The sequence below is a fragment of the Rana temporaria genome, chromosome 2 (genome assembly GCF_905171775.1).
Source record: "Rana temporaria chromosome 2, aRanTem1.1, whole genome shotgun sequence".
Classification (NCBI taxonomy): Eukaryota; Metazoa; Chordata; class Amphibia; order Anura; family Ranidae; genus Rana; species Rana temporaria.
The window spans coordinates 360,364,613-360,392,015 of record NC_053490.1 but is presented as its reverse complement, the minus strand read 5'-3'; the positions used below and the strand labels follow the sequence as shown (position 1 = coordinate 360,392,015).

Sequence of the window (27,403 nt, the reverse complement as noted above, 5' to 3'; positions counted from 1 at the left end):
TTGAAAAATCGAAATTTCGAAAATTGAAAAATTCGAAAATTGAAACATTTTTTTCAATTTTCGTATTTACGAATTTCGAAAATTCAAAATTGAAAAATTTACAAAATTTCGAATTTCGAATTTTTCAATGTTCGAATTTTTCAATTGTCGAAATTTAATATTAATATTTTCGTATTTCCGAAAATTGAAAAATAAAAAAATCGAAATTTCGAAAATTGAAAAATTCGAAAATCGAAATTTCGAAAATTGAAAAATTCCATAATCGAAATTTCGAAAATTGAAAAATTCGAAATACGAAACATTTTTTTCAATTTTCGAATTTACGAATTTAGAAAATTCAAAATTGAAAAATTCGAAAATGTCGAATTTTTTCAATGTTCGAATTTTTCAATTTTCGAAATTTGGAAATTTGGTATTTCGAATTTTCGGTATTTGCTAATATTTTCGTATTTCCCGAATTTTCCGTATTTCGAATTTTGGAAAATTGAAAAATAAAAAACTCGAAAAATTCAAAATACGAAACATTCGAAAATTGAAAAATTTGAAATACGAAACATTCGAAAATTGAAAAATTCGAAAAATCGAAATTTCGAAAAAAAAAATCGTATTTTCGAATTTTTCACTTTTCGAATTTTCGTATTTCGAATTTTTCAATTTCGAAATTTCGAGTTTTTTTTTTCAATTCGAAATACAAAAAATTCAAAAATACGAAAATTTGGAAATACGCAAGTATATTCGCAAATACGAAAATACCAAATGTCCAAATTTGAAAAAATTGAAAAATTCGAAATTCGAAAATTTAAAAATTCGAACATTTTTCAATTTTTCAATTTTCGAAATTTCGAGTTTTTTCAATTTTTTCAAATTTGGGTATTTCCGAATTTTCGTATTTGCGAATATTTTCGTATTTACGAATTTTCGTATTTCGAAATTTCGAAAATTGAAAAATAAAAAACTCGAAATTATGAAATTTCGAAATTTCGAAAATTTTAAAATTCGATAATCGAAATTTCGAAATTTAAAAATTCGAAAATTGAAACAATTTTTCAATTTTCGATATTTACGAATTTCAAAAATTCAAAATTGAAAAATTTGAAAATTCTGAAAACATTTTTTTCAATTTTCGTAATTTCCGAATTTCCGAAAATCCGAATTTCGTAAATACGAAAATTCGTAATATGAAATTTTCGAAGATATAGTAAATTCGTAAATTCGAATTTCGGAAATACGAAAATTCGAATTTTGGAAATACGAAAATTCGTAAATACGAAAATTCATAATTACCAAATTTCCGAATTTTCGTAAAAAAAAAACGAATTAGAAACAAAACAAATTGCACATGTCTACAAAGCAGTAGCAGGAGAAGGATATGCGCCATTGGCCAAGCCCCGAAAGCCCCCTCTGTTCAGTGACTGAGGACCCCAGCATACCTGCTTATTTGGGAAGGTGTCCCCGGAATAAGGTCTGTACTGTGTGGGGTCACTGCATCACTTCCAGGGCAGGGGGGAAGATCCATTTAAATCCCGGTATAAAGAAGAGTATACAGGACTTCTTCAATCTGCATACTATATATGTTACTTGTGTGCTAACATCTTTTATCCCTAGGTAGTACACAGTATGCAGGTCTTTATCACCCCCACCGACAGGAGGCCATCAATGTACCGCAGGTAGGAAACTTAGTTATCCCTTCTTGGTGCTGCCAACAGCAGCAGCAGAGAGCCTTGGAAAAAACTGATGATCACCCATAGGAGTTGCCCAAATCAGCTGTCACCAAGGGCATTGGCTCACCAGTGGCACTGGCCTGCAAAAAGTGCAATTGCTTATAAAGTAAGATGGCGGGCGGCCAGTTCAGGAGGCTGCAAAGCCGTGGCCTAAAGATCCTCGGACCCCAACCATGTGGTGTGTGCAAAAACAAAGTACCCAAGCAAGGTGCTGGTGTCAATACCCACACCGCATGGCTCCCATAGCCTACAGGGTTCCAAATCAGCCCAGTAAGGGAGGAAGATGTCTATGTAGCAAGCACACCCAGCTCTGTTCACCAGGGGCATGCATATGGCCAATGGTAAAGGGGAAACAGCACACAGGCATAGGTGACACCTGGAGCCTGGGTAGACTAAGGGAACAGGGTACCCAACCCCACACCATAGAGTGGCTTCTGCCACCAACCCAGAGTGTAGATAAAAGGTCTGCGTGCGCTCGTTGGCCAAACTAGGGAGACCATTGGATCTAAATTATCCAGTTTGTCTAGCCATTTCAGAAGATCTGTGCTAAAAAAAAATACAAGAAAAAAAAGGCTATGGAACCACTGGTCCCAAAAGGGTCCTGAAACACTAGGCAGAAACAACTGGATTACCTATATCAGAGAAGGGGGTTCATACCAGCTAGGACCGCCCATAGGCGGTGTTGTGTTTTTTTTATGCCTCATGTCCTACACCTGTAGGTGGCGACATAAAAGAACTGGGAGGCAGGACCGGACTTCAGCCTGACTGGACGTGTGAGGTGAGAGCTCATGCCATACAGCTGAGGGTAACGCTCTCACCTCCTCCACCCCACCTTCCTCGTTCTTCCCACGATCCCCCCAGAGCTTCCCAGCCTGTCATCGCGCCACCCGACCACAGCATCGCGGTGCTCTCTGCCCCCATAGCCTGAGAGATGGGCCGCAGCCACAGCACGAGGTGTAGCGGCCATCTTGCCCCACCCAGGAAGCACTGGCAATCACCCCTAGACACAGCACACCCCTTCCTCAGCCGCTGGAGCTCCCCAGGCTACCACACCGCTGCCTGAAGTGTGTGCACTGGCACTATAAAGGGGAAGTTCCATGCGGATGACGCCATCCTTGGGGCTGCTTTAGCTGATTACGTGTTAGTAAAAGACGATGTGCGCTTTTCTGTCTGTTACAGCGTGATGAATGTGCTTACTCCATTACGAATGGTAGTTTTACCAGAACGAGCGCTCCTGTCTCATAACTTGCTTCTGAGCATGTGCAGGTTTTTAACGTTGTTTTAGCCCACACACGATCATTTTTTACAACCCGAAAAACGACATTGTTTAAAACGTCATTAAAAAATGCAGCATGTTCGAAATGTTTTTTGTCGTTTTTCAGAACCCGAAAAATGATGTGAAGCCCATACACAATCATTTTAAATTACATTTTTTTAAAACAAAGTTTTTTTCAAGCCGAATAATGATCGACATTACATTTTCTTGGACACTTTAGTATTTTTTGAGCCACCGTCCCCAGGTGGTGATTTCTCACCCCCACCTCAAAATTTTGCTCCTACAATATTAATGGCCTCAATGCTGCCGCCAAAAAGAGGACACAACCTTTATCAAATGCACAAAATGCAGAGTTAATGTGCTTCTACAAGAGACACATTTGTTCTCTGCCTCCACTCCTTGTTCCATCAGATGTTTCAACAGAAAGTCAAGGGAGTATCTATTGCCTTCCATAAGACACTCCCTATAGAAGTGTTTGATAATCTCTCTGACCCTCATGGAAGATATGTTTTTGTAAAAATTCATGTTATCTGGTACCAAATATATGGTAGTTAACATTTGCCTTCCAAATATTAATCAAGTGTCGTCTGCGTTGCAGTATTTTAGCATTCTGTCAGGGTTTATGGAGGTTAAGCTTATTTCGGGAGGGGATTTTAACACCCTTCTAGAACCACTTTTGTATTCCTCCACCTCGCGGTCATGTATCTCATTCCCCAAACTGAGGGCTTTGAAACATGCATTCTACCATCTGTGTCTTGTAAACATTTGGAGGGTGTTGCACCCCACGTCCTGTAACTTTACCCACTTCTCTCATGCACATCAGACTTAGTCGCATAGACTACCTAATGAGTGATCACAGCTGTCTATATTGGTCTCCTGAATGCAACATAGACTCAATGGTCTGGTCTAACCACTCTTGCATACACCTGGCGTTCTCACTCCCCTCCACTCTGATTAGGGAGTGGACATGGCGCTTAAACGATTTGTTGCTTACAAATTTAAAGTGTGTGACGAGGGTTTCAGATACAATATCTAACTATTTTGTTGACCACGCCTCAGATACGACATTGTTGTCCATTCAATGGGAGGCATTAAAGCAGTTCTACGTGGAACCTTTATCCAATCGGGTACATGTCTAAAAAAGGATCATTCAGCCGCCATAATGGCTGCAATTCAAACACTTAGAAACTTAGAAACTGAGCACAAACGATCCCTCACAGTGACAACGCTGGCGGACGTTTCCAAGGCGCGATCACAACTCAGAGAACTATATGAGACCTCCGCATGCACATATGCAGATAAGCTCGCATTCCACCAACATACGTTTTGAGATAAATGTGGTAGGTCATTGGCTCGCTCCCTACATCCAAAAGTATCTTCCACTTTTGTTCCCCATATTTGGGGGGAACAGGGATAATTGATCTCCTCACCCTCTAAGATGGCTGAGGAATTCAGGGACTTCTATCAATCCCTGTGACTCGATTGACAGGTTCCCCCCCCCCCCCTCTGGCAGAAGACCAATTATCCTATGTCTCGGAAACCGCACTTCCTACCTTAGATGGTGACACCATTGCTGATCTGGAAACCCCTATCACAGAGGATGAAGTTTCCAAAGCCATTGCGGGCACACCCAGTGGGAAGAGCCCAGGCCCAGACGGCTTCACTCCTAAGTTTTATAAACTTTGTCAGAGGGCTCAATGTTTCCTCCACAAACACTCGAGGCCCACATATCCCTCATCCCAAAGCCGGACAAGGACACTACTCTATGTGCAAACTATGGGATGATATCTTTGATTGGTGTCGATTTGAAAGTCTTTGCTAAAATCCTAGCCCATAGGTTACAACCATTGTTACCTGGGATAATACACTTAAATCGCTAGATCTAACTATGCCCGGTCCCATGATATTCCATTATGCCTCCTAACAGTCGATGCAAGGAAGGCAATCGACTGAGCAGACTGGCAGTTCCTTCAACTATCCCTGCAACAAATAGGCTTGAGAACTAATATGATAACGAGAATATTGTCCCTTTACTCCTCTCCATCTGCTAGGATTAGACTGAGTGGTTCACTATCTCCAGCCTTTTCTATTTCTAACGGGACATGACAGGGATGCCCCTTGTCCCCCCTCCTCTATGTTCTAACTATGGAACATTTGGCTATTGCTTTACGTAATAATTCCTCTATCCAAGGCATAACAGTCAGAGCCACACATACTAAACTCACCCTCTTCGCAGATGATCCCTCCCGTTTGTGACGCACCCAGAACACATCCTTGCCTTCAGTATTACAGAAGTTCTGGAAATTTGGAGCAGTTAGCAACTTCAAGGTGAATTAAAATGGATCGGAAATCCTTAACATATCCCTGCCTATGTCGGACCTACAAAGATTATCGGTTACTTTCTCCTTCAAAGCCGGTTCCACTTCCATCAGGTATCTCGGGATTCAAATACCGGTGGATGCATCCCAGATCTTTTCCCAGAACTTTACCCCCCTTCTCCTTAGAGCCCAAGCAGATTTATCTACTTATGCGTCCAAACGGCTCTCATGGCTAGGTAGAGTGAATGCCCTGAAAATGGATGTTCTCCCTCGGTTCCTGTATTTGTTTCAAACCATTCAAACACATACCTAATCCGTACTTTCGTACTACGCCAGCTGTTTTCCAAATTTATTTGGAATGCTGCCTGTCCAAGAATACGATATGAAACATTATCTTTTCCAAAGGTTTGGGGGGGGGGGAGCTGGATCATAAAGCAGTGGTGCTCACCTCGCATACTAGATTGATTTCACCACTCTTCAACCAAGCTCTGGGTTCACTTGGAAAGCCACATGAACCCAAATTGAACTCTCTGTTCTCCCATGGACCTTGTCCATGTTTCGGGAGGGCTCAGGCCCCCTCAATTACCTTACCCGTCAAACGATTCCGATCTGGTATCGCATGCTGTCCAATAGGGGCTTATCGAACCACATGGGGCATGTGACTCCCTTCTTTGGGACCCCGACCTTTCCACCAGCTATGCACTTAACAAGATTTGGACCTTGGCGAAAACAAAAATCATAGGAGTCCTTCGAGCAGACCCCACTTTAAGGACAGATACCCCTGCTGGTCGGACCTCCCGACACCCCTCACAGTGGCTTCAGAGACAACAGACTACTTCCTACATCCGGACTTTCCCATTCATTCCAAACATCCTTGCTGAACCAACAGGATTTGAGGAACTGCTCATGCAGGCGGAACCTCCAAAGTGTGGTATTTTAACTTTACTCCCTCTTGCTCAATATCTCCTCCCCTGACCTCCCACCATTTACGGTGGTCTAGGAGGCAGAACTACATCACTATCTATTGACTGGCAAAAATGTTTTATGCTGACTCACAAACTATCCCTACCCACTAGGACCCAGGAAAAGGGATTTAAACTGGTAACAAGATGGTACACATTCCCATCGACTATAAATCATTTCAAATCAGCAGTACCGTATACCTGTTGCTGGTGTCTTAGCTCCCAGGGGAACCATGCTCCACATCTGGTGGGAATGCCCTCCTGTGCGGGGGTACTGGAAACCGATCTTTAAACTATGACGTCCTCGGCTCCTCCGGCCACTGGGGGGCACGCGAGCGCCGCCGGCGGATCACTGCGGTGCCGATGCGCCTGCCTGGCAGCCGCGATATCTGCCAGGTAACCGCGATCGCCCGTTACACAGACAAGGACGTGGATCTGTGTGTGTAAACACACAGATCCACGTCCTGTCAGGGAGAGGAGACCGATGCTGTGTCCCTTGTACATAGGGACACAGATCGGTCACCTCCCCCAGTCAGTCCCCTCCCCCCACAGTTAGAATCACTATTAGGGAACACATTTAACCCCTTCCTCGCCCCCTAGTGTTAACCCCTTCCCTGCCAGTCAAATTTATACAGTAATCAGAGCATATTTATAGCACTGTTCGCTGTATAAATGTGAATGGTCCCAAAAATGTGTCAAAAGTGTTCGATGTGTCCGCCATAATGTCGCAGTCACAATTAAAATAGAAGATCGCCGCCATTACTAGTAAAAAAAAAAAAAGGTCAAAAATCCCCTATTTTGTAGGCGCTATAACTTTTGCACAAGCCAATCACTATACGCTTACTGCAATTTTTTTTTGTTTATACCACAAATATGTACAAGAATACATATCGGCCTAAACTGAGAAAAAAAAAATTGGGATATTTATTATAGCAAAAAGTAAAATATATTGCGTTTTTTTTCCAAATTGACGCTCTTTTTTTGTTTATAGCGCAAAAAATAAAAACCGCAGAGGTGATTAAATACCACCAAAAGAAAGCTGTATTTGTGGGAAAAAAATTACCCCAATTTTGTTTGGGATCCACGTCGCACGACCGGCCAATTGTCAGTTAAAGCGACGCAGTGCCGAAAGCTGAAATTTTGCCTGAGCAGGAAGGGGGTATATGTGCCCAGTAAGCAAGTTGTTAAATACTTTTTCTACATTCTTTAACTACTTCCCACCCGGCCACTGTACATATTCGGCCAGGTGGGCGCTCTCTCCTCCTGAGTGGACGTTCAGGAACGTTCCTCAGAAGGAGGGGGATCGTGCACATGGTCCCGCGCAGCGGCGCGATTCCGATGCGATCGTGTCACCCGGACACGGTGCATCTCATATTGGCAGGAGGGCTCTGTGATTGGCCCTCCTGATCACGACGGCCATGTCCAATCACAGCTGTCATGAGATGTAAACAGAGAGCCGGTTGCTAGGCGATCGGCTCGGCTCTCCTCACACAGAAGTTGTTGGTGAGGAGAGGAGAGCGGATCGCTGCAGCTGGCTATCAGTGAGTATGAGCTGTTTTTTGCAGCTTTTTACTCACTGATCAACAGTCTAGTGTCCCCACAATGTAAAACACACAAAGTAAACAAACATGTCCCCAAAACACATGTAGTAGTAAACACTGTAGTAGTAAAAACATCTGTCCCCCACATTTGTGACATGCGACAGTAAAATCACATCCCAATGATCATTTGCACACATATATCCTTGATCACCTGCGCACATCTGTACATGATCATTTGCGTACATATGTCCGTGATGACACACACACCAATTATTATACACAGTATCGTGTCACACGTAGTCCATCCCCCCTACAGTTAGAACATATCCCTAAGACAAACTTAACCCCTTCCCCGCCCCCTGTTGGTTAACCCCTTCACTGCCAGTCACATTAACACAGTAATCAGTGAATTTTTATATCACTGATCGCTGTATAAATGTGAATGTCCCAACAGAGCACCAAAAGTGTCCAATGTGTCCCCCATAATGTCGCAGTCACGATAAAAAAAAAACGCAGATCGCCACCATTACTAGTAAAATGACCCCCTATTTTGTAGATGCTATAACTTTTGCGCAAACCAATCAATATACGCTTATTGCGATTTTTTACCAAAAATATGTAGAAAAATACGTATCGGCCTAAACTGAGGAATTTTTTATATATATATATATATATATTTATAGCAAAAAGTAAAAAATATTGCTTTTTTTTCAAAATTTTCGCTCTTCTTTTGTTTATAGTGCAAAAAAATTAAAACCACAGAGGTGATCAAATACCACCAAAAGAAAGCTCTATTTGTTGGAAAAAATGACGTCAATTTTGTTTGGGAGCCACGTCGCATGACCTCGCAATTGTCAGTTAAAGCGACGCAGCGTCGAATTGCAAAAAGTGCTCTGGTCCTTGGCCAGCCAAATGGTCCGGGGCTGAAGTGGTTAAATGGTAAATTTTCTCACTTAAATGGTTCATGAACACTGTAAATCTCTAGGCAGTCGTATAACTCATGGTTCATGAAGAAGCAGTATTGTGCCCCTCAATGGACAACAGAGAAATCTAACTGCATCATGACTGCATCTGCACGTATATTGATCCCCATACAATTATGAATAAACCTGTAAAAGACTGGGATGCCAGAGCAGTTATAGAAAGCTGATCAATGTACACATGGCCAGGTTTAGATGTCTTCATGAGGCTTGATGCCTGTCTGTAGGCAACTAGTTATAGTGTTTTGTTTACAGGTTTTAGTACAACCTTGTAAAAAACTTACAAAGCCACTGGTCTCTTTACGCCTTGAATAACGCCATCTACGACGGCTAACCCCTCATCCACTACAAATACAAGTTTCACTCCAAGAGACTGAAGCTTTTCTACAATCTTCATGGCTCCTTTATGTCCAGACACCTGACAGAAAAACAAAGCAGAAAAAGGTTTAAAATAAAAAGAATATAAAAGTAAAACATTTAAAAAAAATAAAAAAGGTTATGTCAATATAATTCAGGCTTTTATCCATAAAATGTAGGCTAGTAAACATTTAAACACTTACAAAAAGGTAACTAGAAATAAAATACCATTCCCAATACAATTTACTAAACAATGCTTTAAGCTCAATTACAGCTTTTGTGAACCTCCCCTAAGCCATTCTGCACTCTTATTTTTTTAAAATAAAATTCACTATATACTGTACAGTACATACTTTCAATCCTAGTGTTCAGATCCTCTATTAGGTGAAATCGTTGTTCACTCATGATTCCCCCACCCCTCACCAAAAGATTATGGATGCAGGTGTTAAATACACCTGTGGGAGCTGTCACAGTCTCTCATCAAGTCTCATTGTCTGGGAGGTACCGGACTATACCCAGGCCCGGATTTACTCCCTTTGCCGCCCCAAGGCTGGGTCCTTCAATGCCGCCCTCGTCTACACAGTACAGGGGGGACATTATCCGCCGGGGGACTTTTTCGGCAGGATACTGAGATGCATTGAGAAGCGGAGGGGGGGTGGGGGAATGGGATTGGTACTGCCGAAAATAACACCGAGAACCTGGGGGGTGTTGCTGCCAAAAATGACAAAATGACATTGAGAACCGGGAGGGGGGGTGCTGCTGCCGAGAATCATCTCACCGCCTCTTCCCTCTGTTTTCTCTCCTCTCACCATCTGCATGACAGGCAGGGCCAGATTAAGAACATCATGGGCCTGGTGCTGAGGATTTTGGTGGGGCCTATTAGGCTGCATTCACACCTCCGCGACAAGTAACGCCGCGTACGCGGCGTATTTTGCCGCGAATAGTGTAACTTTTTTTTTACAAATCCTTCCTATTGCTTTGTATGGCCGAACGCCAATGCCGCCTGAAAAAAAGGGTCCGGGACTTTTTTTCATGCCGCAGGTGTACGGCGTCTATGAGATGTGAACCATCTCATAGACAGCAATGGGAATTCTCCCCTCCAGCGGCACGAGCGGCCGGCGTCGGGCGTTTTGTCGCGGAGGTGTGAATGGGGTGTAATAAATAATAAATAAATGCGTGGGAATGACATGAACGCAGCCCAGCCAAGGCAAGTGACCAAAGGCACAGAACCCAGAAGGAAGACCGGGTGAAGATGGAAGTGTCCAGGCCCCGCCTGATTCATCGCAGCACTGGAGGGCTCAGTCTGAAAATTGAAGTGTACACTAATGTGCTAATATGCTGTGCATACTTGTACGTTGTGGCATAACCTACCCCAGGGCCTCTAAAAAGTAGTAATGTCAGGAAAGTTTACTACCGCTTTATTATCACAGGATCCCAGGAGCCTCTCATGGGGCCCCCTACTGACCCAGTGGACGGTGGCCCTTGGGCAGTGCCTAAGTGCACAGTTGCCAACATTTAAAAAATATTTTCAGGGCCACTTTTTTATATAAGTGCTATATTTAGAGTAGCTGAGATCCCAGCTGTTCCTCTATACATCATAGTAGTAATCACAAAATTAAATGAGTACTAATAATGGGGCAGAACAAATATGAGAACTGATATTTCCTTTAGTTGAACTAACAAAAGTGTGTCCATTCTAGAGCTGGTAACATTGAGGATATTCAGTATAATTTTAAAGAACTGTTTTTGTGGGTAAGCGACATAGGGGAGGAGTATGGACGGTATATAAGTGGGAAGTATGTGCAGGTGAGGGAGAGGAATGTGGAGGGTCTAACAGTGGGCACTATGTACAGGAAAGAAGTGCAAAGGGTACGGCAAAAGGTACTATGTACAGGAGAGGAGTGTGAAGGGTATGACAGTGGGCAGTATGTACAGGAGAGGAGTGTGGAGGGGATGACAGTGAGCAGTATGTACAGAAGAGAAGTGTGGAGGGTACGACAGTGGGCAGTATGTACAGGAGAGGAGTGTGGAGGGTATGACAGTGGGCAGTATGTACAGGAGAGGAATGTAGATGGTATGATAGTGGGATCTATGTATAGGAGAGGAGTGTGGAGGGTATGACAGTGAACACTATGTATAGGAGAGGAGTGTGGAGGGTATGACAGTGGGCACTATGTATAGGAGAGGAGTGTGGAGGGTATGACAGTGAGCAGTATGTACAGGAGAGGAGTGTGGAGGGTGCGACAGTGGGCACTAAGTACAGGAGAGAAGTGTATGACAGCAGGCACTATGTACAGGAGAGGAGTGTGAAGGGTATGACAGTGGGCGCTATGTATAGGAGAGGAGTGTGGAGGGTATGACAGTGGGCACTATGTACAGGAGAGGAGTGTGGAGAGTATGACAGTGAGCACTATGTACAGGAGTGGAAGGATATTTAGGGACTGAGTAGTGGTTAAGCGGGTCATACATGAATTGAAATTACGCCAATTATGCAGAGACCAGCCATAGTAAATCTATGTATGGGCTAGCTGATTTTACACAAGGCAATCTATTAATCAACTTGAGTACAACCAGCCTGTTTTTTTTTCTTAAAACAATCAGTGCTGCCAGCTAAATTTAGCAACACTGATCATTGTACGCACTGGCAGAACACAATAACACTGCAGGAGTGATTCCCCGAGCCACAGGTCAGCAGGTGAGAGGGTGTGTGGGGACAGGCTGGGGAGAGATAGTAGTCAGTGGCTGGGTAGGCACTGGTAGTATCAGAGCCAGATACACACAGGTTACATACGCCACGATCGTTAGAGCGAGAACAATAATTCTAGTACTAGACCTCCTCCGTAACTCTAAACATGTAACCTAAAAAAATGTAAAGCATCGCTTAGGATACCAAAAAAAATTGTGCTAACTTAACTAACTGTTTTTTTAATGAATGAAACATTTTTTCCCAAAAAAACATGTTTGAAAAATTGCTGCGCAAATACCGTGCTAGAGCTGCACAATTAATCGTTAAAAAAATCGTGATCTCGATTCAACCCCCCTGACGATCTTCAATGCAGAGTTTGCTGATTCTTTCATATAACAAGTGGAGAGACTTTCAGCTGTCAAAAGAAAATATCTGGGCAGTCTGCCAAGTTTTCAACAGGAAACATTGTAACTGACACTTCCTTCTTAGATCAAAGGGATACACTTCTGTGTGTAAAGAACAAATCTGGGCAGTCTGCGAAGTTTGTAAACAAAATGAAACATTGTAACTAACTAACATTGTAACTAAATTTAACCACTTAAAGTCCAACACTTGTTTCTTAAGTTAGAAAGCAATATTACTTGCTAGAAAATTACTTGGAACTGCCAAACATTATATATATTTTAGCAGAGACTCTAGGGAATACAATGGCTATTGCTGCAATATGTTATGTCACACTGCATTTTCCCACTTCAATGAATAATAAAAACCATAAAAAACAAAACAGTAAAGTTAGCCCATTTTTTTTCTTTGTTTTTATGTGAAAGATGATGTTACGCCGCAACAATCGTGAGAGAACCGTGATCTATCTTCTAAGCAAAAAAATTGCAATTCTCATTTTAGCCAGAATCGTGCAGCTCTATACCGTGCAACATAAAAAGTGCAAAGACCACCATAGAGTAATTTTCTAGCAAAAAACAAATGATGATTTTTACATGTAGTAGAGAAGTGTCAGAATTGGCCTGGGTGGCAAGGGGTTAATTACCATGAGTAATATACAAATAATTATTATAAGCACTGTGATCCTGTCAGTCTGCTGTAGTGTGTCAGCTTGTATTTATATTGGCCGCTCTGAATGTAGCTTCTGACAGGCTGTGCAAGCAGGCCCGTATCTCCGGAACCATAAATGATAGCCGTCCCATATTTTAACCAGTTGTGGGGTAGGTCTTCCCATGCCTACCCCCAAATGTAGGGTTTCTGTGACCTCTGGTCATCGAGCTACAACCCCCCAAATTCGATCTTAGAAAAAAAAAATTCTTAAAAAAAAAATTCTTGGGCAAATGGGCCTATCTTGAGAAAGGGGCCTGGAGCTGCAGCTCCATCAGCCCCATTGTTAATCCGGCCCTGATGACAGGGGGAACTCCCGAAATGAAAGTGAAAGTGTCCTCTCCTCTCAGCCACAGTGCTGCCCCTGCACCCACTGCCACCCCGAGGCCTGGCCTTGTCTGGAATCCGGCCCCGACTATACCAACCCTTTCCGCCCAGCACCTCCTTCATAGAAGACTGTACTAATGTTTCTATGATCGAAAAATATCTATGAATGGAGGGGGCGGACATTTTAATCATCCACCCATTCCTCCAATTATAGAAGGTTTTTTATTCACAAAAAGTTACATAGTTATATTTTAGGTGACGTTGAAAAAAAGACAAGTCCATCAAGTCCAACGTATGTGTGTGATTATATGTCAGTATTACATTGTATATCCCTGTATGTTGTGGTCGTTCAGGTGCTTATCTAATAGTTTTTTAAACTATCGATGCTCCCCGCCTGCAGAAGGGAATTCCACATCTTTTCCGCTCTCACAGTAAAGAACTCTCTACGTAGATTAAGGTTAAACCTCTTTTCTTTTCATTTTAGTGAGTGGCCACGTGTCTTGTTAAACTCCCTTCCGCAAAAAAGTTTTATCCCTATTGTGGGGTCACCAGTATGTTATTTATAAATTGAAATCCTATCCCCTCTCAAGCATCTCTTCTCCAGAGAGAATACGTTTAGTACCTTTCCTCATAACTAATATCCTCCAGACCCTTTATTAGCTTTGTTGCCCTTCTTTGTACTCGCTCCATTTCAAGTTCAAGTTGTAGTACTGACTTTTATGAATGGAAAGGGTATAGTCAGGCACTCTGGACAGCTGCCTGTGACAGCGATTTACCGCTTGCCGACCGCCCACCGTAGTTTTACCGCGGCAGGTCGGTTTGGTTGCGCAAAATCACGTAATATAACATGATTTTGCATTTCAGCCACTAGGGGCCACCAGGCACCCGCCATTGCTCGTTACAGAGCGAGGACCGGGAGCTGTGTGTGTAAACACACAGCTCCCGGTCCTATCAGGGGGAGAAATGACTGATCGCATGTTCATACAATGTATGAACAGCGATCTGGCATTTCCCCTAGTCAGTCCCACCCCCCCTTCAGTTAGAACATAATGAGGGAACATAATTAACCCCTTCCTCGCCCCCTAGTGTTAACCCCTTCCCTGCCAGTGACATTTTTACAGTAATCAGTGCATTTTTATAGCACTGTCGCTGTAATCTATATGCTCCATAAGCATAGATCCCCCTGGGTGCAGCCCCCCTCCATAAGCATAGATCCCCCTCAATAAGCATAGATCTCCCTCAGTGCAGATCCCCCTCCATAAGCATAGATCCCTCAGTGCAGACCCCCCTCTCCATAATGTACAGGACACCGGGGGTGGGTCCTGGACGGGTGCTATACGGCACCACTGTTTGGACTATGGTCCATTTAAATAGAGGTAGAAGGTTCAGGGGGTCACCCAAAAGTGGGTGAAAAGTTCCAGGCAGGCGCTAATTCAGAGAGGACTGGCTTGCAGTCTTCTCTATCTTAATAAAGTAGTTTGGGGCCTGGAATTTTGGAGGCTCCAAAGTGTTATTTGGGTGGGATGGAGCCTCCACTCCTAAACCCTGGAAGCCAGCGCACAAGGGGTTAAAATCTCTCAGACAACCACCCATTAAAGCAGGAAGTGATGCTGGAGGGAGTGAGTGAGTTGGGAGAGTGCACCTGTGAGGACAAGATGGAAGTCTGCTAGCTGCTCAGAGAGGACTTTTGAGTAGTTTGGAAGTGAAGCTGTGTCTGCAGGGAAGGTCTGGAGGACTTCTTACTAAAAACGTATGTGCCTTTCTTTTGGTTGTTTTTCTGAAGAAAGACTTTTTTTTTCATTTATGCTGGAAACAAGCATGACTTTTGTTGTGACGTTTTGGATGCTGAAGAAAAGCTTTATTTTGTTTTGTTTGGTCACCAATAAAGACCCTTTGCTTTACTGACACGGTTTTACGCACTTGTCTCGCGGAGCTTAAAGACCCCCAAAGTTCACAACTGGTGTCGAATGCGGGCAAAGTGCATTTGCAGGCGCAAAAACCGTTTAAAACTGACATTTAAAGAGACAGTATACTTATGGCATGTCTTGGGTGAAGTCTGCCCAGGCGTTACAAACAGCAGACAAAGGCATGGAGGAGGTCGTTAAGGCTTTGGCACAAGCCACTGTGACCCAGCAGCAAGCCACTGTGGCCCAACAGCAAGCGTCAGCAGAGTCAAACCGTCGCCATGAGGAAGCGATGGCTCAGCAGCAGCAGGCCCTGGCACAGGCTATAGCTGCGCAGCAGGAAAATACACGGCTGCTATCCGCCCAGTTTACGGCCCAGCAGGAGTCCACTCAAGCACAGGTGGCTGCCTTGCAGGAGGCCGTACAGCAGCTGGCTCAGGGACAAGTGCAAGCGGTCGTTGCCACTAGCAACCCAGTGTCTGTGAGGGCCAGCCATTTTTTGCAAAAACTAACGCCCAGCGATGACGTGGAAGCCTTTCTCACCACCTTTGAAAGGATAGCAGAGAGAGAGGGGTGGCCCCGGGACCAATGGGCTGGCATTATCTCCCCTTTCCTCACTGGTGACCCGCAAAAAGCCTATTTTGACCTCCCAGCTGAGCACATCAGGGACTATGAGCGTCTAAAAACCGAGATCCTGGCCCGCCTGGGAGTGACCACAGCCGTCCGGGCTCAAAGGGTGCATCGCTGGCGGTACAAACCTGACCAACCCCCCAGGTCCCAAATGCATGAACTAATTCAGTTGGTTAAAAAAACGGGGTTACTTACCGGTAACATCCCTTTTCCTGGAGTCTTTCAGGACAGGTACTGTAGAGAGAGACACAGGCTCCTCCCCTCACAGGAAACACCGCCTTCCAATTAAGAATTTAAGCCTCATCCTCCCTCAGCTCCTCAGTTTTTTCCAGAGTACCTCCGGCCAGCTGGGGAGACACAAGAACACGTCATAAAAGTATAAAATTACATCTTACCTGACGGCCTCGTCTGATGAGTTTCCATAATATCCCCTACAACAAAGAGGGTGGGTACCAGTGCTGTCCTGAAAGACTCCAGGAAAAGGGATGTTACCGGTAAGTAACCCCGTTTTTCCCTGTTCGTCTTTCAGGACAGGTACTGTAGAGAGGATAAGCGAGCACCTTACCCTAGGGTGGGACAACTGCTTGCAGTACTTTGCGTCCAAAAGCCTGGTCTTTGGTTGAAAGTAGGTCCAGTCTGTAATGTTTTACAAACGTTGAGAAACTAGACCATGTTGCAGCCTTGCAGATCTGCTCCGGGGAGGCACCAGCACACTCTGCTTGGGAAGTTGCTACTGCCCTGGTGGAATGAGCCTTGATACCTTGTGGAGGCTCTACTCCCCTAGAAGAATAGGCTAGAACGATGGCTGCCCTTAACCACCTGGCTATCGTGCGTCTAGAAGCCCTGGACCCTTTCCTGGACCCAGAAAACAAAACAAATAGTGAATCAGCTTTCCTGAACTGACTTGTGTAATCCAAGTATTGTAGGACACACCTCCTAACGTCTAGGTTGTGAAACTTGTGTTCCTGTTCCCTCACAGGATTTGAACAAAAAGAAGGCAATGTTATTTCTTGACTTCTGTGAAACTTAGAAGCTACCTTTGGTAGAAAAGCCGGATCTGTCTTAAAAATGATGCGATCCGGAAAAACTTGAAAAAAGGGGACCCTAATAGATAGGGCCTAGAGTTCGCTCACTCTCCTGGCAGTAGTGATCGCTACTAAAAATACTGTTTTGAGAGTGATCACTTTTAAACTACATTTGTCTAAAGGCTCAAATGGTTCTACTGTAAAGGCCTGAAGAACCAATGAGAGATCCCAAACTGGAAAGTTGGAGGTTTTTACAGGTCTCCGTCTACTCAAAGCCTTAAAAAATCTAGAGACCCAGGGGTCGAATGCTAGTTGTTTTTCAAAAAATACACTTAGTGCTGACACTTGACCCTTCAGCGTGCTAGTTGCCAGCCCTTTATCAGCCCCCGCTTGTAGGAATTCTAAAACAGCCACAGAGCTGTTGACACTGAAGGAGCTTTCTGCACACCAGATGTTAAACCGTTTCCACACTTTTTGGTAAATGGCTTGCGTCTCCTTCTTTCTACAGCTTAGGAGTGTTTCAACCAGGCGTTCTGAAAACCCTTTGCCCCTCAGCAGCTCTTCCTCAGAAGCCAGGCTGCCAGGTTCCATCTCTCTACCTGCGGGCAGCAGATTGGACCCTGCAAAAGGAGATCCTCCCGAATTGGTAGAATCCAAGGAGGTTCTATCGATAGATTTTTTAGGATAGAGAACCATGGTCTCCTGGGCCAATGAGGTGCGATGAGAATGAGTGTTGTGTTCTCCCCCTGCAGTTTCCTCAGGACTGCTGGTATTAGAACCGGAGGGGGGAAAGCATAACACCTGGAGAACTTCCAGGTTTGGGCCAGAGCGTCCACCGCCAGAGCTCCATCCCACCTGTTTAGGGAAAAAAAGAGCCGAGTTTTGGCATTTTCTCTTGAGGCGAATAAATCCACCTCCGGAAGACCCCATCTTTGAGTGATCGCTCTGAAAACTTCTTGATTCAGAACCCAATCGCCCTCCCTCAGTTTCTTCCTGCTGAGGAAGTCTGCGACCTGATTTAATTCTCCCTTCAGATGTATGGCTGAGAGGGATAAGACATTGGCCTCCGCCCATATGAGAATAGATTTTGTCAGATCCCATAAGGACTTGCTCCTGGTGCCCCCCTGCTTGTTGACATAAGCTACTGCCGAGGAGTTGTCTGTCCTGATTCGAACATGCTGTCCCTGCAGCTCCTTCTGAAAGGCTTTGAGGGCTAACTCTATCGCTTTTAGTTCTCTCCAATTCGAGGATTTTTGCGAGTCCTCTTTTGCCCAGCGACCCTGTGTCAGAAGGGAGTCCAGGTGTGCTCCCCAACCGGAGCCACTGGCATCTGTTGTCACTGTTCTGGAGATCGGGGAGATCCAATCCAGGCCCTGTAAAAGGTTCGCCCCCTTCCTCCACCACCAAAGGGACCTTTTGATGTGAACCGGTATGGATATCAGGGAATCCAAGGATTCCGGTTTGTGGTCCCAAATGTTCAGTATGAACAGTTGTAGAGGTCGGAAATGCAGACCTGCCCACTGTACTGCAGGAAGACAAGATGTTAATAACCCCAGAGCTGACATGACTTTCCTTATCGGAAGCTGGCCACTGCTCTGAAGAAGTGATATTACATTGTCCACCTTCTGAACTTTTTCTACTGGGAGAAAAGTCATCTGTCTGGTTGAGTCCAGTACATATCCCAGAAAAGTGACTCTTTGGGAGGGTGTCAGGCTGGATTTTTCCAGATTGAGTAACCAACCTAGGTTTTCCAGAATCCCCTTTGCAACCTGGAGGTCCTGGGACAACCGTGTCGGGGAGTCTGCAAAAAATAGCAGATCGTCCAGGTAAGCTACCACCAGGATGCCTTTGAGACGTAGAAAGGCTAGTACCTCCACCATCACTTTGGTGAATATGCGGGGGGAAGAGGAGAGCCCGAAGGGGAGTGCTTTGAATTGCAGGTGAAACGTCCCCTCTCTGGACCTCACGGCCAGTCTGAGAAATCTCTGATGGCATTCCGCTATTGGGATGTGTAGGTAGGCATCCTTTAGATCTATGGATGCCATGAAGCAGTTCGGAAGGAGGAGTGTCCTCACGGAATAGATGGAATCCATCCGAAACCGTTTGTACGTGACCGAGGTGTTTAGAGGTTTTAAATTCAGTATAAGCCTGAATTTCCCTGAAGGCTTGCGGACCACAAATATGTGGGAGTAGAAGCCCTTTCCTATCTCCTCCGATGGAACCCGAACTACCACCTCCTGATCCTCCAACTCCTGAAGAGAGGAGATCAGAGCCACAGATTTCTCTTTGCACTGGGGCAAATTGGTGACTAAGAGTCTGGATGGGGGGGGACTTGAGAATTCTAGTCTGTACCCTCTCCTTATGATCCCCAGCACAAATTGGTTGCTGGTGATCGTCTCCCATTGTGGGAGAAAGGCCCCCAACCTTCCTCCCACCTTGACTCCGTCATTGAGGTTTTTGGGGCTGTTCAGGAGCACGAAAAAGCGCCCCGGCACGGCCTTTCCCTTTTGGTCCCCAAAACTTTTTCTTTCCCTCAGGTTTGGGGACTTCCACCTTCTTTTGGGTCCAGAATTTTTTCTTTGCCTGTCCCCCAAATTTTTTCTTTAAGGGGAAAGCCTTCTTCTTGTCGGCTGTACGATCTAAGACAGCCTCCAAGCCTGGCCCAAATAATAAGTCTCCTGTAAGGGGGATCCCGCACAATTTAACCTTTGAGGCGCTATCCCCCTGCCATGTCTTGAGCCAGAGAGCTCTTCTTGCAGAATTAGATAGAGCTGAAGACCTGGCAGACATGCGGATTGACTCTGCTGAGGCGTCCGCTACATACCGCACGCCACTCAGTAAAGTTGGAAAAGAGGAAAGTATAGTCTCTTTTGGCGTTCCGGCCTCAATATGTGCCTTAATTTGTAAGAGCCAATGCTCTAAATTACGGGCCACCACTGTTGCTGCCATAGCTGGCTTAAGGTTCCCCTGGGAAGCATCCCAGGACTTTTTTAATAGCGAATCCATCCGCCTGTCCATGGGGTCTGAAAGGACCCCCATGTCCTCAAACGCCAAGTCCGTATGTCGGGATACCTGCGAAAAGGCGGCATCTAGTTTGGGGGATTTGTTCCACACTGAAGCCTCCTCTTCAGAAAAAGGAAACCTCCTCTTCAAAGAGTTTGAGAAGAAAGGTTTCCTCTCTGGGTCCTGCCATTCTTTTTTGATGGCATTGACCAGTACTTCATGGACTGGAAAAACCCTTTTCTTTTGTTCTCCCAAACCACTGTACATCTGGTCATGGAGTGACAGTGTCTTTTTCTCCTCAACTATCCCTAAAGTAGCGTGGATAGTTTCCAATAACTCTTCCACCTCTTCAAGGGAAAGCTTGTAGCGAGAGACCTTTGAGGACCCAGCCTCTGTCTTCTCACTATCTGACTCCTCTTGGGAGCTAGAAGCGGCACTGTCTTGCTCCTCCTCAGCATCCTCTCTGATATCCGCAGGTTTCTCTCTACTCCCAGAGGGAAGAACCTCAGGATTCGGTGGAATTACCTGTTGCGCTACAGAAGGGCTGCTTTGGGGCAATTGAAAATTAGCAAAAATATCTTTAAACGATTGAAAGGTGCCAGAAAGCTCTTTCATAGAAGCTGCTAATTCAGATGCCTGCTCTGCCTCCCTTTCTTTAACCAGCCCCTCAATACATCTCCTGCAAAGAGCTTTGTTCCAACTCTCACTAAGTGAAGATCTGCAGGAAGGGCATTTCTTCCTGCTGTGGGCTGATTTTTCTGTGGATTTCTGAAAAACACAGAAGAAAGTGGAGGCTAGATTAAAAGAGAGACCAGCGCATAACACAGGTAACCACCAGGAGTGTTCTAGGACCAACCACCACCAGGGTTCCAGACACACTACACTAACAAACTCCCCGACCACCAGGAGAAGAAAACAAAAAAATCACCAGTGAAGCTGTACAACATGATAAGGGAACACCACCCCAGGGTTCTCCTTACCTTAGAGTGGCTGGTGCTGTCGTCATCCGGAGGTGCACGGGAAGCCTCTGCTTCCGACATCTCGCTGAGGAATGTGGTCGCGACTGCCTGCAAAAACGCCGACACTACGGCTGAGAAGAGAGAGGCCGCACCAGCCCAGCGTCAGGCCTTTTCACACTGCAGCGTCCGGGACCAGTGACGCGTATCCGGCGGAAGTGCCCGCCCCCCCCGGAACTGACGTCACTCGTCATCCGGTCCGGCCCAGCTCCTGGCCGACTGTGAATTCTCACAGGAAGCGTGCACCCCGCCTGCAGCGCCACCCCTGTGCGTTTAGTAAATAGGCCTCCGCGGCTGAATCCACCCCAGGAATGTCCGCGGGACGCTACACGGCGATGTCCTGGGTAAGTGACTTCCCCAGTCAACCAGGACGCCATGCATTTAAAAAATAGCCCTGATCCCAGGGAGAACAGGTCCCCCCTCTCAGGAAAACTGGCCTCAGCTTCCCCAGCTGTCTGGCCCTTGGCCCCCAGCAGTGTCTCCCCTCCGGAGGAAACACCATAAACTGAGGAGCTGAGGGAGGATGAGGCTTAAATTCTTAATTGGAAGGCGGTGTTTCCTGTGAGGGGAGGAGCCTGTGTCTCTCTCTACAGTACCTGTCCTGAAAGACGAACAGGGAAAATGGCTGCAGCCAGAAAAGTTGTCAGGTCCACAAATGGTGGAACGAGTGGTGATGGACCGGTACCTACGGTCCCTACAAGATGACCTACAGCGCTGGGTAAGCCATGGAAACCCTACTAATGCTGACCAGCTGGTCGAGCTGGTTGAACGGTATACCGTGGTGGAGGACCTGCTTGGGCCTACCAAGCGTCGAGAACCCACGCCAAGGACACCCAGACCAGTCACCAACCTGAGGAGAGAAGCCTTGCCAGATGTTGGCGTCCGCAGGTTTACACCATCTGCCCTAGAACCACGGAGGTCGGTTCCTGTACCAAAGATGGGAGACATACAATGTTGGCGATGTCGGTCCTGGGGGCATACCCGGGCACAATGCCCACTGCAGGAGGAGCCTATGGAGTGCGGAACTGGTCGGAGAAGCTCCTTCTATGTGCGAAGTGTGTGTACCACTCATCTTGACCTGGCTGCAGGACGGTTTGAGTGCGAAGTGTGGGTGAACCACCTTCCTGCCAGGGCTCTACTGGACTCCGGCAGCATGGTCACACTCGTACATGCCAGGGTGCTTGGGAGGATAGGCCCAGTAACTAAGACTCTACGGGTAGTATGTATCCATGGGGACACCAAGGAGTACCCCTTGGTCCCGGTAACTGTGTCCTATGGCCATACCTCGGTTACCCAGGAGGTTGGGGTGGTAAAAAGCTTGATACATGACATCATAGTGGGGCGGGACTGTCCACTATTTTTGGAACTATGGGACCAGGTACAGACGGGTCTGCCAGGAGAACTGGGGACACTGAGCTTGGAAGGGACAGAGTCCGGGGGATCCGGGCCTGAAACCTCCACAACACACCCCTCTAATGTGGAAATACCTGTTGGTGATAATGACGTTGCAGAGAATCTTAGTTCTAATAATAGTGGTCCTGTGTCAGGTCTCAAAACCGAGTTGAACTCTGAGGGGGGGGGAGTCTCCCCATTACAAGTCATGCTGGGGGAGGATGACGAGGAGCTCTCCCCGATTGAGGAGGGTGAGGGGGAAACATCCCCAAGGCCAGTGCATCCAGACCTGGATGTACCCAGGGGTGCGTTTGGCACCGCCCAGTTACAGGATCCTACCTTAGTGAACGCTCGAGAGCAGGTTTCTGTCATTGATGGGGTTTCACAAATACCAGGTGCAGATCAGAGGTTTCCTCATTTTGCGTTGAAGGGGGACCTAGTCTATCGTGTGGCTGAGAGCCGAGGGGAACCCATAGAGCAGTTGCTGGTCCCTCAACCGTATAGGCGGATGCTCCTTGATCTAGCCCACAACGACCCACTGGGAGGACACCTGGGGGCGGAGAAAACGGAGGCCAGGATAACCGATCGGTTTTACTGGCCAGGGGTGAAGGCTGAGGTTAAAAGATATTGTGAGTCTTGTCCTGTTTTCCAGATAACTGCCCCAGTGCCCCGCTATAGAAACCCCCTAGTACCCTTGCCAATTATTGAGGTCCCATTTGAGCGGATCGCTATGGATCTTGTGGGACCCCTGGTAAAGTCGGCAAGGGGGTACCAATACATATTGGTCATCCTAGACTACGCCACTAGATACCCAGAAGCAGTCCCATTGAGAAAAACGTCCTCTAAGGCCATTGCCCGGGAGTTATTTCAAATGTTCTCACGTACTGGGTTCCCCAAGGAAATACTAACGGATCAGGGCACCCCTTTTATGTCAAAGGTGATGGCGGACTTGTGCAGGCTGTTTCAGATTAAGCAGTTGCGGACGTCCGTCTATCACCCGCAGACCGATGGCCTAGTTGAGAGGTTTAACAAAACTCTAAAGTCCATGTTAAAAAGAGTGGTCCAGAAAGACGGAAAAGATTGGGACATGTTACTCCCTGCCCTGTTGTTCGCTATCCGGGAGGTACCACAGGCATCCACGGGTTTCTCGCCATTTGAGCTAGTGTACGGACGAAGGCCCCGGGGGTTGCTTGATCTGGTAAAGGAAACGTGGGAAAGTGAGTCCTCCCCGCACAAAACCGTGGTAGAGCATATTTCTCAAATGCGAGAAAGGGTGGCTAAAGTGATGCCGATGGTGAGAGAGCACATGCAGAAGGCTCAGGATGCCCAAAGAAGGGTATATAATCGGTCGGCTAAAGTGAGACAGTTACAAGTAGGAGACAGGATAGCTGTCCTAATACCCACAGTGGAGAGCAAGTTCTTGGCCAAGTGGCAAGGTCCATTTGAAGTAGTAGAGAAAGTGGGTGAGGTAAACTATAAGGTACACCAACCAGGAAAAAGAAAACCCTACCAGATTTATCACATAAATTTGTTGAAGCTCTGGAGAGACAGAGAACCGGTGTCCGCGGTGGTGGCGGTACAGTCAGGGGACCATGTAGGGATCGACCTGGTGCAGGTTGCGGCTACCCTAACTAGGCCCCAAACCCAGCAAGTAAAAGAATTTCTGCAAAGGAATAGGGACATGTTTTCAGGGTTGCCAGGGCTCACCAACGTCATTGAGCATGACATTGTGACTGAGCCCAAGGTGAAAATCCGGCTTAAACCCTACCGTATCCCAGAAGCTCATAGAGTGTCAGTGTCTGGAGAGGTTAAAAGGATGCTCGAACTTGGGGTCATCGAAGAGTCGCAGAGCGAGTGGTCCAGTTCGATCGTGTTGGTGCCCAAACCCAATGGTACTCTCCGCTTCTGCAACGATTTTAGAAAACTCAACGAGGTCTCCAAGTTCGATGCATACCCCATGCCACGGGTAGATGAGCTGATTGAGAGATTGGGTCCTGCCAGGTACATCACCACGCTGGACCTCACAAAAGGTTACTGGCAGATTCCCCTGACCAAGGAGGCCAGAGAGAAAACAGCTTTCTCTACCCCGGAAGGTCACTTCCAGTATAAAAGAATGCCGTTTGGTCTTCACTCCGCCCCCGCCACATTCCAAAGGGCCATGGACAAAACTTTACGTCCACACCTACGGTATGCCTCCGTTTACCTGGATGACATAGTCATTTTCAGCACGGACTGGGATTCCCATCTTCCCCGGGTACAGGCAGTGGTAGACTCCTTGAGAAGAGCGGGGTTCACCATCAATCCGGAGAAGTGTGCGGTTGGGGTGGAGGAAGCCAAGTACCTAGGATACATTGTAGGTAGAGGGTTAGTGAAGCCCCAAATTAGCAAGGTAGAGGCCATACAGGGCTGGCCCCGCCCCCTAACAAAGAAACAGGTCAGAGCGTTTTTAGGCCTAGTTGGGTACTATAGGAGGTTTGTCCCCAACTTCGCCACCATTGCGGCACCGCTAACTGACCTCACCAAAGGCCAAAAGTCGGTCATGATTAAATGGAATGCCGAGGCTGAAAAATCTTTTCAAATGCTTAAGACCGCACTCTGCCAGGATCCGGTGCTTGTGGCGCCAGATTTTTTTAAGGATTTTATAGTGCAGACAGATGCCTCAAGTGAAGGGCTAGGAGCAGTTCTGTCTCAAGAAATCAACGGAGAGGAGCATCCAATAGTTTTTCTTAGTAGGAAACTGACGCCAGCTGAGAAAAACTATGCGGTGGTGGAGCGCGAATGTCTTGCCATCAAGTGGGCTTTGGACTCCCTACGTTAATTTCTCCTAGGTAGGAAGTTTTGCCTTATATCAGACCATGCTCCTCTTACGTGGATGAGACAGAACAAACACACCAATGCCAGGGTAACAAGGTGGTTTCTGTCTCTGCAGGAGTTCAATTTCATGGTAGAGCACAGACCCGGGAGACAGCATCAGAATGCCGATGCCCTCTCCCGAGTCCATTGTATGGTGTCTACTGTTGCCTCCAACACCTCCGCGTTGAGGCAGAGGGGGGGGATATGTACAGGACACCGGGGGTGGGTCCTGGACGGGTGCTATACGGCACCACTGTTTGGACTATGGTCCATTTAAATAGAGGTAGAAGGTTCAGGGGGTCACCCAAAAGTGGGTGAAAAGTTCCAGGCAGGCGCTAATTCAGAGAGGACTGGCTTGCAGTCTTCTCTATCTTAATAAAGTAGTTTGGGGCCTGGAATTTTGGAGGCTCCAAAGTGTTATTTGGGTGGGATGGAGCCTCCACTCCTAAACCCTGGAAGCCAGCGCACAAGGGGTTAAAATCTCTCAGACAACCACCCATTAAAGCAGGAAGTGATGCTGGAGGGAGTGAGTTGGGAGAGTGCACCTGTGAGGACAAGATGGAAGTCTGCTAGCTGCTCAGAGAGGACTTTTGAGTAGTTTGGAAGTGAAGCTGTGTCTGCAGGGAAGGTCTGGAGGACTTCTTACGAAAAACGTATGTGCCTTTCTTTTGGTTGTTTTTCTGAAGAAAGACTTTTTTTTCATTTATGCTGGAAACAAGCAGGACTTTTGTTGTGACGTTTTGGATGCTGAAGAAAGCTATATTTCTGTTTTTTGTTAGGTCACAATAAAGACCCTTGCTTTACTGACACGGTTTTACGCATTGTCTCGCGGAGCTTAAAGATCCCCCAAAGTTCACAATAGCATAGCCCCCCTCTCAGTGCAGAACCCCCCCATAGCACCCCCAGGCTATCTCTGTGTAACAGCTCCCAAACCCCCCCTCCTCGGTTATCAGACCAGCACAGGCTAGACATATAAACTTTTCACAGTCCCACACCTAGCTCTCAGGTGTAACTGTGGTGGCCTTCCGACACCATGGCAATCCCCCCCCCCTCCTCTCACCTCAGGCCGGCGGCAAGTCACTCCCTCAACACAAGCTGACACCCTCCGGCCGTTACAGCACCAGCTTGGGGCAGGGCAGGCGGCTAGGCAAACAGTAGAACATACATAAAACACATCCCGGGGGCAGCTGGAGAGCAGAGAACAGTGTGCAGCCATGCTGCCCCGGGCAGAGATAGTTAATGAGACACATGTGACAGGCTCGGCACGCAGCAGGAAGCAGGAGGAAGGACTCCACACAGACCAGGGCAGCTCGGCTGCGGCGCTGGAGATGTTCCAGCTGGAAAAGCTGGAAAAAAAAAGGCCCAGAGCCCTTCCTCACCCTCAGATGAGTCCGGGAATAACCCCTCTAGCAAAGTGTCACCCAGTGAGGGACCGCACCCCCCCCCCCCCCCCCCGCACCCTGCTAGCAATGCTGCTGCTTCCATCTTACCCCAGTCTTCCTTCTGGGTTCGCAGGCTATGATGATGTCACTCCCATGCATGCGTGTGGAGCCCCAGGCATGCACAAAGCTCTGAAGAATGGCACAGGAATATCTTAGGAGCTGGAATATATCCTAAATGGTGCATGTTTAGGAAATATTAATTTAACCTACAGGCAAGCTTTAATATAAGCTTGTCTGTAGGTAAAAATGGCACACAAGAGTTTACTACCACTTTAAACCCCAGCCACACCAGAAAATGACAGTGGTGGCATTGATGGACGAGAAAGGCATCAGCACAAGGAAGACCTCCTACTGACTGTAAGCTATGTTCCTTATGCAGATTTTTTTTATTTTTATCTCACTGTATTTAGAGTTTAACCATAAATGTAGCATATCTTGCTTTACCTCCTCATCATGTCCCAGTCCAATATAGAAAGATCTTCGAGGTTGGTAGCCCTCTCTCCAGCAAAAATTCAAGAGCTTGAAGCAAACCCTAGAAAGGATAAATAGCAAGGATTATTGCCAATAGCTATGGTCTAAAAATGTATTATGAAAAACATGTTCTAAATCTGTATAACTGAGCCTTAAAATTATATTAAAGAGACTATATATGAATTTACCTTTTCATACCCTCTAATTTGCTTTGTGTTTATTATTTTACTGGTTTAAAGCAGAATTCGAACAAATGTAACGGTTCATGTTTCAAAACATGAATTAAAGTGGGAGTTTTATTTTTACCTAACTAAAATAGACATGTTGCATTTAGTGAAAACATCTATGCAAAGGTGATTTACATTAAGTACAAAAAAAAAAAAAAACACAAA

General features: G+C 46.2%; 1 protein-coding gene across 1 annotated transcript in view; it reads right to left on the bottom strand.

Annotated features, from left to right (window-relative positions):
• The window catches only part of PM20D1 (peptidase M20 domain containing 1), a 359,154-nt gene that overhangs the window by 206,219 nt on the left and 125,532 nt on the right, over positions 1 to 27,403 (bottom strand). The window contains 3 exon segments of the mRNA XM_040337628.1: positions 9,083 to 9,216; positions 26,985 to 27,035; positions 27,037 to 27,072. Of these exon segments, the coding sequence (XP_040193562.1) occupies positions 9,083 to 9,216; positions 26,985 to 27,035; positions 27,037 to 27,072 (221 nt within the window).